The sequence below is a fragment of the Balearica regulorum genome, chromosome W, assembly GCF_011004875.1.
Source record: "Balearica regulorum gibbericeps isolate bBalReg1 chromosome W, bBalReg1.pri, whole genome shotgun sequence".
NCBI lineage: Eukaryota > Metazoa > Chordata > Aves > Gruiformes > Gruidae > Balearica > Balearica regulorum.
In genome coordinates, this window is record NC_046219.1 from 6,411,387 (window position 1) to 6,423,097 (window position 11,711).

Below are 11,711 nucleotides of genomic sequence, written 5' to 3' on the forward strand. Positions count from 1 at the left end.
TCTTGGCCCCCTCTTCCCTCCAGGGCTTTGTCCCATGGTAGTCTACCAAGCAGATCCCTGAAGAGGTCATAGTCTGCTCTCCTGAAGTCCAGGGTAGTGAGCTTGCTGTACGCCCTCCTCGCTGCCCTGAGGATCTTGAACTCCACCATTTTGTGGTCACTGCAGCCAAGGCTGCCCTTGAGCTTCACGTCCCCAACCAGCTCCTCCTTGTTGGTGAGAACAAGGTCCAGCATGGCCCCTCTCCTCGTTGGCTCCTCTATCACTTGGAGGAGGAAGTTGTCAACAACACATTCCAGGAACTTCCTGGATTGTTTCTGCTCTGCTGTGTTGTCCCTCCAGCAGATGTCAGGGTGGTTGAAGTCCCCCATGAGGACCAGGGCTTGTGAGCGTGAGGCTGCTCCTATCTGCCTATAGAGGGCTTCATCTGCTCGGTCTCCCTGGTCAGGTGGCCTGTAGCAGACCCCCACTATGATGTCCCCTGCCCCAGCCCTCCCTTTAATCCTGACCTGTAATCTCTCAGTCAGCTCCTTGTCCATCCCCAGGTGGAGCTCCATGTACTCCAGCTGGTTATTGACATAGAGGGCGACACCCCCTCCTCATCTCCCCTGCCTGTCCTTCCTAGGAGCCTGTACCCTTCCATCCCAACACTCCAGTCATAGGAGCCATCCCACCACGTCTCCACAATGCTGATGAGATCATAGCCCTGCAGATGTGCAGACATCTCTATCTCAGCTATTAGGAGTAAGCATTCCTCCACTCAAGAGAGAGGATATGAAGGGTACGCACCACAAGGCACTCTGTTGTTTTACCTGCGTGACTACGGAGAGAACATGAGGAAGTGGGATTGAAAATGTACCTCGATCTTACAGGCACGAGTATGTAAGTTGCAAGGAAAAACAATCACAAAAAGGGATTTTTCCAGGAAAAAAACCACTCCAGATTCCAGCAGGCGCTCCACAGACCGAGTCGACAGCCTGATCATACTTATGATCCTCTTTGAAGAGTCTTCTAAGTCATTTTTACAAGGAGTGAGTAACAAATACGATGACCAGGATTAGAGGGGCCTTGCCTCCAGCCAGGTGGAGGAAAGGGACAACTGGATTTACTGGACTGTGTTGATTCAGTTGCATGGCACATCAGATCCACAAGAATATGTGGCTGTAGTGGACACCAGTGCATGGTGTACTCTAATGCCATCAAGCTATGAAGGGGCAGAACTCATCTGTATTTCTGGAGGGACAGAGGGATCCCAACAGTTGACTGTAATGAAGGTCAAAGTAAGTCTAACTGGGAATGACTGGGAAAAGCACCCCATTGTGACTGAGCCAGAGGCTCCATGCATCCTGGGCATAGACTACCTCCGGAGAGGGTATTTCGAAGACCCAAAAGGATACTGGTGGGCTTTTGGAATAGCTGCCTTGGAAGCGGAGGAAATGAAACAGCTCTTTACTTTGCCCGGTCCCTCGGAGGACCCATCTGTTGTGGGGTTGCTGAGGGTTGAAGAACAACAGGTGACAATCACCACCACAACGGTGCACTGGTGGCAATACCGCACCAACTGAGATACTGTGATTCCTATCCATAAGCTGATTCATCGACTGGAGAGCCAGGGAGTGATCAGCAGAACTCACTCACGCTTTAACAGTCCCATATGGCCAGTGTGGAAGTCTCATGGAGAGCGGAGGCTGACAGTAGACTACCATGGCCTGAATGAAGTCACACCGCCCATGAGTGCTGCCATGCCGGACATGCTGGAACTTCAATATGAACTGGAGTCAAAGGCAGCCAGTGGTATGCGTTTTTCTCGATCCCTTTGGCAGCAGAGTGCAGGCCACAGTTTGCTTTCACTTGGAGGGGTGTCCAGTACTCTTGGAATCGACTGCCCCAGGGGTGGAAACACAGCCCCACCATTTGCCATGGACTGATCCAGACTGCACTGGAAAAGGGTGCAGCTCCAGAACACCTGCTATACGTTGATGACATCATTGTATGGGGCAACACAGCAAAAGAAGTCTCTGAGAAAGGGAAAAAAATAGTCCAAATCCTTCTGAAAGATGGTTTTGCCATAAAACAAAGCAAGGTCAAGGGTCTTGCAAAGGAGATCCAGTTTTTAAGAATAAAATGGCAAGATGGGCATCATCAGATCCCAATGGATATGGTCAACAAAATAGCAGCTATGTCTCCACTGACTAACAAAAAGGGAACACAAGCTTTCTTATGCATTGTGGGTTTCTGGAGGATGCATATTCCAAATTACAATCTGATTGTAAGCCCTCTCTATCAGGTGACTCAGAAGAAGAACGATTTCAAATGGAGCCCTTAGCAACGACAAGCCTTTGAACAAATTAAACAGGAAATAGTTCATGCAGTAGCCCTTGGGCCAGTCCAGGCAGGACTGTAAAAAAAAGTGCTCTACACCACAGCTAGGGACAGCACCCAGCTACCAAAACTTTGCCACACAAACCCAATACAATTACACATTATGATTTAGTAAATTTTCTTCAAATATGCAGGCAAAATGCAGCTGTCAATGTAAAAATACATTTAAAATACTGCTTAGCTTCATAGTTAATCATAGAATCAGAATGGTTTGAGTTTGAAGGGACCTGAAAGATCATCTAGTTCCAACCCCCCTGCTGCGGGCAGGGACACCCTCCACTAGACCAGGTTGCCCAAAGCCCCATCAAACCTGGCCTTAAACACTTCCAGGGATGGGGCCTCCAGGATAAACAGTTAACAGTGTAACCGTAGGATAGGGGCCGTAGTTTGTAACCAAGGTAATAGGTAATGAAGCTAGCTAACAGTGGCAAGTGGCAAGGTGACCGTGTCAAGACACAATGCTGCTATGTTTCTTGTACAGTCCCTACCCAACCGGACAATAGGCCCGGGAATATTAATCTTATAAAGTAAGTTGCTATGGACAGGTACAGGTGCACCTGCACAACAAGGATACTGCGCATGCCTGCACGAAGGGGGTCATCCAGCGGACACAGGTGCAAGACCACTGACGACCACCAGAGACCCCTGAGGACCACCAACTCAAATCACTGAGCATGCGTGACGGGGAGGAGAATATGGAAATGAATCCTAGAAATGATTATCATAGAATCACCTTTTCTCGGGAAAATAATGAATATGTATATTTTGATTCTATATAACCTGTATGTTGGTGATCACCTGGCATGCACGTTGGGTGGAGCTATCCCCCGTGCATCCAGCGCTGCAATAAAGAATGCCTGCCTTTTAACACTACATTGGTGTTACGAGGTTTATTCCCGGATTTCGGTGACAGTTTCTGGCGACCCAGATGGGACCCTGCTTTTGAACCTCGACGGATCCGTGGGATCGCAGGACCTCCAGCTGGCACCGGGGAATTCTCGGGGAGAACCTCCGATCCCCGGACCGAAGAGCTCTGAGCAAGACCCCTGGGAGAGGTAAAGGCATTCTTATTTGATTTGAATATTCAAGGAGCCCCGTGGCTCTCAGGGACAGGCCCGCATTGGGACAGGCCCACACTAGGAGCACGGGAGGCCTGCTCGTAAGGTGTGGTGAAAGCTGCGCAGAGTTGGGCTAGGGAGACGTCTCAGGTAAAAGTCTCTGCTAGGCGAAAGCCTGTGGAGCAGGGCCCACGGGGGAGGGGAAGCCTCCAAGGTTGAGATTTCTCTTACCACCGTGGTGGGACAGGCCCGCACCGAGAGAAATCCTTGAGGGAGTTCTAACACGAGTTAGGGCCCCTCTGACTAGTGCTTGTGATAGTGCACAATCACAACCACTGAGTCCTTGGGAGATGGGTACTTTTCCGAGTAAAAAATCAATCCCACGAAAAACACCACTGGGATGCATTCTGGAACACTGGAAGGATTTGGGAAATATTGATCCTCTGACTCGGAAACAGCTAACTGAATATTGTAATCACTGGTGGCCACTGTCTACTTTAGAAAATGGGGAAAAGTGGCCGAAAAATGGGATGTTGCAGTATAACACAATTTTGCAACTAATGTTATTTTGTAAGAGGGAAGGTAAATGGAATGAAATGGCATATGTAGATTTGTTTTTCACACTGCGAAATCATCCGGAATGGCAAGAGCAATGTGAATTGGTTTCATCTAGTTCTGAGATAATGGCATTAAAGGGGCAGGAACCCGGTAAAGATTTGAAAACAGGTTGCTCATCTTGTGATACTGGTAAACAATGTTTTAAATGTAAATTTGAAGATGATGATGTTGAATTGTTGGTCGCGCCTCGCAGAAGGTTAGGAAATGATCAAGGGGATCAAAGTTTGGGGGCCAATAATGCTTCCGCCCCTCCTGAGGAAGGGGAGGCGGAAGGATTTAGCCCAATTGCTGGGAGAACAAGGGGAAGAGGGGGAGGAAATGGATCAACTCCCCTCCAGGCCCCTCTTCGACAGGCTGTTGGCAACGAGGGTCTGGTAATGGTGAAAGTCCCCTTCTCCATAACCGATTTAAGAGCATGGAAAGAAACTGCAGGCACCTATCGGGATGACCCAGAAAGAGTTGCCAAAGTAATGGAAACAATAATTAGAACCCAAAACCCCGATTGGAAGGATTTGCAAGTAATATTAGATACATTGTTAGAAGACACTGAAAAGAAAATGGTATTAAATACAGCCCGAAAAGAAGTAGAAGGAGCCCATGCTAACGGAAATATACAAGGGTCGGTGGACCAGAATTTTCCATCCACAAACCCTGAATGGGACCCTAATCAGCCGGGGCCCAGAGGAATGTTGACTAGGTACCAGAAGTGGATTTTATATGGCATTAGACATGCAATGCCAAAAGCAATTAATTGGTCTAAATTATATGAAATAAGACAAGAACTAAATGAATCCCCTTCAGCCTTTATGGAAAGACTGAAGGTGACTGCTAGAAAATATACTAATCTGGACCCAGAAAAACCCGAGGAAGCTTCACAATTGGCCTCTATATTTATGGGACAATCAGCCCCAGATATAAGGAAAAAGCTTCAGAAATTGGAAGGGGCTGAGTCCAGAGACTTAGGCAAAATGCTTGAAATCGCCTGGACTGTGTATAACAACAGGGAAAAGGAAAAAGAAGTTAGACAGATGCGAAGGGATGGGAGAATTCTGGCCATTCTGACTGAGAATAACAAAGGAGGCATGGGAAAAGGACGAGGAATGAATGTTGTTGATCGGGGACTGGGTAGGAGAAGGGTGGTCTCCAGATTAGCAGGAGACCAATGTGCTATCTGCAAGGAATTGTGGACATTGGAGAAGAGATTGCCCTAAAGCTGGGAGACTAGACCCAACACTCCAGGCTGTCAAATTAATGGCTTTGGATGACGAATCATGAAGGGGACCGGGGGAATCAACCCTAGCTGAGCCCCTGGTTACACTAAGGCTAGGGAATGAAGAAATGGAATTTTTAGTAGATACGGGGGCTACATATTCGGTATTGAACACATGTAAAGCAAAGCTTAGCCATAAATCAGTAGAGGTTGTTGGTGTGACGGGGCAGAAGGAGATCCGGCCTTTTCTGAACCCATTAAAATTTAAATTAGGAAAACAGTGGATAACACATCAATTTTTATATATGCCCGACTGTCCAGAGCCTTTATTGGGGTGGGATTTATTAAGCAAATTAGATGCACAAATAATTTTTAAGAATGGAGAAATTAGGTTACGGATACCACAATCAAAAGCCATAGAGGCGAGAGTATTTATGTTACAGGATTCCTCTAAGGAAGAACAGATCCCAGAAGTGGTGGACAATGCAGTCACCCCCCTGGTATGGGCAAGTGGAGTTCCGGGACGATCCAAATTGGCAGAACCGGTAAAGGTGACTCTAAAACCTGGAGCCAAGCCGGTAAGACAAAAACAGTATCCTATTAAGTGGGAAGACCGAAAGGGATTAGAGGAATTAATTACAAAATTTTTAGAGTATGGGTTGTTGGTAGAGTGCGAATCGGAATACAATACCCCCATATTACCAGTAAGGAAATCAGGAGGTAAGGAATACCGATTAGTTCAGGACTTAAGGGCCATAAATCAGATAGTTCAAGATATACACCCAGTAGTAGCCAATCCATATACCTTGCTGACATCCTTGAGGGAGGAGCATAAATGGTTTACTGTACTGGATTTAAAGGATGCCTTCTTTTGCATACCTCTGGATACGAACAGTCAAGGCTTATTTGCCTTTGAATGGGAAAGTCCCACTACAGGAAGGAAAACGCAATTAACATGGACTGTACTTCCACAAGGATTTAAAAATAGCCCTACAATATTTGGAAACCAATTGGCAAAAGAGTTGGAAATGTGGAAGAAACAAAATCAAGGAGAAGGTATATTATTACAGTATGTGGATGACATCCTGATAGCAGCAGAGAGTAAAGACACATGTTTTGAAATGACTATTAGTTTATTGAACTTCCTGGGCCAGGGAGGATATAGAGTCTCCAGAAATAAGGCTCAGATAGGAAAAGAAGCAGTGATTTATTTGGGATTTGAGATATCTCAAGGACAGAGACAATTGGGAAACGAAAGAAAAGAACACATTTGTCAGATCCCCAAACCTAACAGCCCAAAGGAACTGAGAGCCTTTTTGGGAATGATTGGATGGTGTCGACTCTGGATTCTAAATTATGGACTGTATGTGAAACCCCTATATGAGGCCCTGAAAGAATCTAAAGACCAATACTTGACTTGGACACCTGAATGCCATAAATCATTTAAAGAACTCAAAAAGGCATTGATGATGGCCCCTGCATTGGGTTTGCCTGATCTAACCAAACCTTTTGAGCTGTTTGTGCACAAAAGGCAACATCTGGCCCTTGGAGTGCTGGTGCAACGGCTGGGATCCTGGAAGCGACCGGTGGGGTACTTCTCCAAACAACTTGACACTGTGAGTAAAGGATGGCCGGGATGTTTGCGTGCCGTGGAAGCAACAGTGCTGCTGATTCAGGAAGCCCGAAAATTGACTATAGGCCAAAAGATAGTGGTATATGTACCGCATATGGTAATAACTGTCTTAGAACAAAAGGGGGGTCACTGGTTATCCCCTAGCAGAATGTTGAAATACCAGGTTGTCCTATTGGAGCAAGATGATGTGGAATTAAAAACCACAGCAATTGTAAATCCAGCAATGTTCCTGTCAACAGAAAATCCTACTGAGAAATTGGAACATGACTGTCTGTTAACCATTGAACAAGTTTATTCCAGCAGACCGGACCTGAAGGACGAACCCTTGGAGAATCCTGATCTGGAACTGTTTACGGATGGAAGCAGTTTTGTGCAAGCAGGAAGGCGAATGGCCGGGTATGCTGTTGTCACCATTGACAAGATATTGGAGTCAGGGACACTACCTGCAAATACATCAGCACAGAAAGCAGAATTGGTGGCGCTAAAGCAGGCCTTACGAATGGCCGAAGGGAAGAGAGTAAACATATGGACTGATTCCAAATATGCATTTGGTGTGATCCATGCTCATGGAGCCATATGAAAAGAAAGAGGACTGTTAACAGCCCAAGGATCACCTATAAGACATAAGGAGGAAATTCTTCAGCTCCTACAAGATGTGCAAAAACCAAAGGAAGTGGCCATAATGCATTGCAAAGCTCATCAATTTGGTCAGACGGCTGTCAATATAGGTAATCGATTGGCGGATAAAGCTGCAAAAGAGGCTGCAGAACAAGGTATCCTTGCACTAGTACCAGTAAAACAGGTAAAGATTCCGAACGTAAGAGTAAGATACAGTAAATTAGACGAACAATTGGCAGAGCATTTAAAGGCATCCCAAAATGCAGAAGGATGGTGGGTGACACCAGAAAATCAGGTAATAGTGACCCCACAAATTATGTTGGAACTTGCAAAAGAGCAACATGAGCAGACGCATTGGGGTGTAGACGCTATGATTACAAATTTGAAAACAATTGTAGTGTGCGTAGGAATGACAGGAATAATTAAGTCAATAATAGCTAAGTGCCCGATCTGTCTTAAAAATAATCCTTTAAACCAGAGGAAAGCACCTTTAGGAGTAACAAAGCAGGGTAATTCCCCAGGAGATTATTGGCAAATCGATTTTTCTGAGTTACCCAGACAAAATGGGTATAGGTATTTGTTGGTATTGATCGATACGTTTTCCGGATGGCCGGAGGCTTTTCCCTGTCGCACCAACAAAGCGAGAGAAGTGGTTAAAATATTGTTAAAAGAGATAATACCAAGGTTTGGGGTACCATTGGGCATGTCTTCTGATAGAGGATCACATTTTGTAGCTGAAATAGTCCAACAAGTAAGTAAAATTCTGGGGATAAAATGGGACTTACACACTCCCTGGAGACCGCAATCAAGCGGGAAGATTGAAAGAATGAATCAGACTTTGAAAAGACAAATGAGTAAAATGTGCCAAGAGGTATCTCTGAAATGGCCACAGGCTTTGCCATTGGCCCTGTTAAGAATAAGAATCCAACCAAGGTCTAAAGACGGTGTAAGTCCATATGAAATATTATATGGCAAACCCTACCAAACTCCCTTAATCCCAGGGGACATGAGGGTAACAGGGGAAACAGATTTGAAAACATATCTAATTTCTTTAGGAAAGACCCTCGAAGCGCTCAGAAGATATATTGTGCTGACCAGACCGCTTGCTCTTGATACGCCTGTACATCCATACCAGCTGGGTGACTTTGTGTATATAAGGACATGGAGTTCTGAACCACTCCAAGAAAAGTGGAAGGGACCCTCCCAGGTACTGTTGACAACTTATACCGCAGTTAAGGTAGAAGGAGTGGAGCCGTGGATTCATTATACTCGAGTAAAGAAGGCACCGTCAGAACAGTGGACATCTACGCAAGAGGGACCTTTGAAACTCAGACTGTGTAGAAAATTCGATAGGGAACTGGAAAGCTAAAGGAAAATTTATAAAGGGTTTGCATGTTATCTGTTGAATTATGAGTATTATGAATTGTTTGATTAGGCTGATAACACTTTTTTGTATTTTATCACTAATTTGTAGCCAAAGGAATATAGAATGGCCATGGTCCCAAGCTATTATGGGACCATACCCCAAAGACCGTTCCCCAAATTTAGCCACTGTGGTAATGCACGGATCTGAAGTTTACCATCCACCAGAGTGGGAATGGGACAGGAAGGACTGGGCCCGTCTCTTAACAGGAACAATTGGAGAAAAAATCCAAGTAGGATGTAGAAAGATGGAAGGATCTCTTCATGAGAAAGCTTCTTCAATTACCATCTCCGGAAATCTATTAGACCCTAGTTCTAATATTACAACGGGACTCTGTCCCACCACAGATTGGAAATGTAACAGACAAGATTCTCTCATTACGTGTTGCCGCCAGCAGAATGTCGGTAATTATTCTTTAGACCCTAGTACCAATAATGTTGAAATTACCAAACTCTGTATTAAGGAACAAGGAGATTGTTGGCACAATTTTACTTTGACTAAGCCAGTTTATGTGGTGTGCAATTGGTGACCTAATCCATTGACAGGGGGATTATTAGGCCTCACATTTAAATTCAAGATAAATGCTGTAACTAAACCCCTAGTGATGCTTGTTGCAGTAGTCACACACGCTGGCACAGATACCCTTTTTACGTTAACTAGTAAAAGTGAAGTCACCCCCTCTTTTATGGTATCACGAGGGAATGACATCACAATAAGATGTAGATTAATTACTGAATCTCGCACTGAACCTATAAACAGTTATGAAACTGGACCGCATGGCCCTATCTTGTGTAAAGATCAAAATTTAGACTGTTGGTTAAACTTAACTGATGTACAATACTCCCGTAAAGTAATATGTGGTAAAAATAACACCAAATACTGGGGAGAACTTAAAATAGACGTTATAATACCTACTACCCAACCAATTGTTGCGCTTAACCCAAAAATCTTTGAAATTGGACCATACGTGATCAGAAATACAGGCTTGCAACAAATGTTGTTTAACCCGGCATGGTCACTCAAACAAGTTGAATTGTCAATGCAAAACAATGTTTCAGATATTCAACCAGCTTGTTCACCTTTCTTAAAAATCTCATATGAGGGGTGGACAACTTGGCTGCAGAAACGAACTCTTGCTATGAAAAGAACACGGAGAGACTTGACCAGTGTTTTGGGAACAGGATTGGGAGTTTTAAATAGCATCGATTCAGAAGTAATAATGAATAAATTGGCTGCCTCAATTAGTGATTTGGCTAGATTACAACAACCTCTACGATCTTCTTTATTGGCTTTAGGAACTAACCAGTGGCTGTTGTCAAGTATATTACCCGCATGGGAAAGAATAAATGTAAGGGACCACGAGTTAATTACGGACGCACTTGGGGTGATTCAAAATAACCTCTCCTTGGCTCTCAGTTGCATCCAGGCCCAATTATGGATGCAGTCGGTAGCTGCCTCAATTATAAGAGAAGGCGAAGAAGGCACTCTCCCTACTGAAATTAGGAAAATAATTTGGGACAGTGCTACTGATTTTGAGAAAGAACTCCAGTCCTGGTGGAGCCTGGTAAACTTTACTTATGATCCCGTTATAAATACAGCTACAACTTTTGTGCTCACTATATCTAATGCTACTAAATACTCAATTTACCCCATTATTGCATTAGGGATAAACCACAACGGAACTATACTCTATCCTTCCGAGCATAGAGTATGGGCCCGAAGGATAAATGAAAAATGGCAAACTGTTAATCTGGAATCCTGCATCGTGCGGGAACAACAAGGATTTGTCTGTGAAGGTAATGCAATTAAGGCACAAGATATTTGTCTGGATACTGAACAAAATATTTGCCATTTTGAGGTTCATCCTAACGAAAACCCTGGAACAATACTTATATATATTGGCAAGGGCTGTGTATGCTTGAGAACTGTTTGTGATTTTTTATATGTAGATGAGGTAGTGGTAGAGATTAAAAATCATTCAAATTTTTGTGTTTGTAATTTTACTAAGATTGATGGATGTGACTTTTCTTACTCGACCCCAGTCACATCGCACCAACTTTTGCAGTCTAACTACATGTTGATTCATGAATTATTACCTATCCCCATTGGAATGAATCTCACTTTAGTAAAACAGTTATTACGACGCAAGGATTTGATTGAAATTCTGGAAAAAATTAAGGAAAACGGACAGAAAACCTTAATAACTGTCCATCACAATGTGAAAGAAATACATCGAGTTTTTGAAAGAGTGCAGAGAGATGCAGAACTTAAATGGTGGGACACACTTTTCGGATGGTCGCCTACTGCTACAGGCATCCTAAATAAGTTGTGTCACCCCATCGTGATTCTCTTAATATTGGTTCTGATCAGTATGACCTTGTCAGTAATATTGTATGTCATAACTTGGAGAATGATGAATCGGTTAACATATCTAAAAAAAACAAATTACTCGTGAAACTTCTCTCACTCATATGATCATCCAAGCTGTTGCAAAACAGCAAAATAAACAAACAATCCCAGAGTTTTCCTCCAACACATAGAAAATAATTAGTGTAGTGGAAGTATTGAAAAGGTGATTATTTCAAAACTTCCAAAGGGGGGAAATGTAACTGTAGGATAGGGGCCGTAGTTTGTAACCAAGGTAATAGGTAATGAAGCTAGCTAACAGTGGCAAATGGCAAGGTGACCGTGTCAAGATACAATGCTGCTATGTTTCTTGTACAGTCCCTACCCAACCGGACAATAGGCCCGGGAATATTAATCTTATAAAGT

The 11,711-nt window shown here is 44.0% G+C and overlaps 1 protein-coding gene across 1 annotated transcript; it reads left to right on the forward strand.

Annotated features, from left to right (window-relative positions):
* Positions 1-9,011: 9,011 nt before the first annotated feature.
* LOC142599290 (uncharacterized) lies at positions 9,012-11,394 on the forward strand. Its single transcript, XM_075739165.1, has 2 exons — positions 9,012-9,072; positions 9,791-11,394. Exons 1-2 carry the CDS (start codon positions 9,012-9,014, stop codon positions 11,392-11,394), a joined length of 1,665 nt encoding a protein of 554 aa, XP_075595280.1.
* Positions 11,395-11,711: the final 317 nt, after the last annotated feature.

Coding starts and splice junctions, on each gene's coding strand:
- LOC142599290 (XM_075739165.1), top strand. CDS start 9,012: ATGGTCCCAAGCTATTATGGGACCATACCCCAAAGACCGTTCCCCAAA. Junction 9,073..9,790: donor CCCCAAATTTAGCCACTGTG/GTAATGCACGGA, acceptor ACTCCCGTAAAG/TAATATGTGGTAAAAATAAC.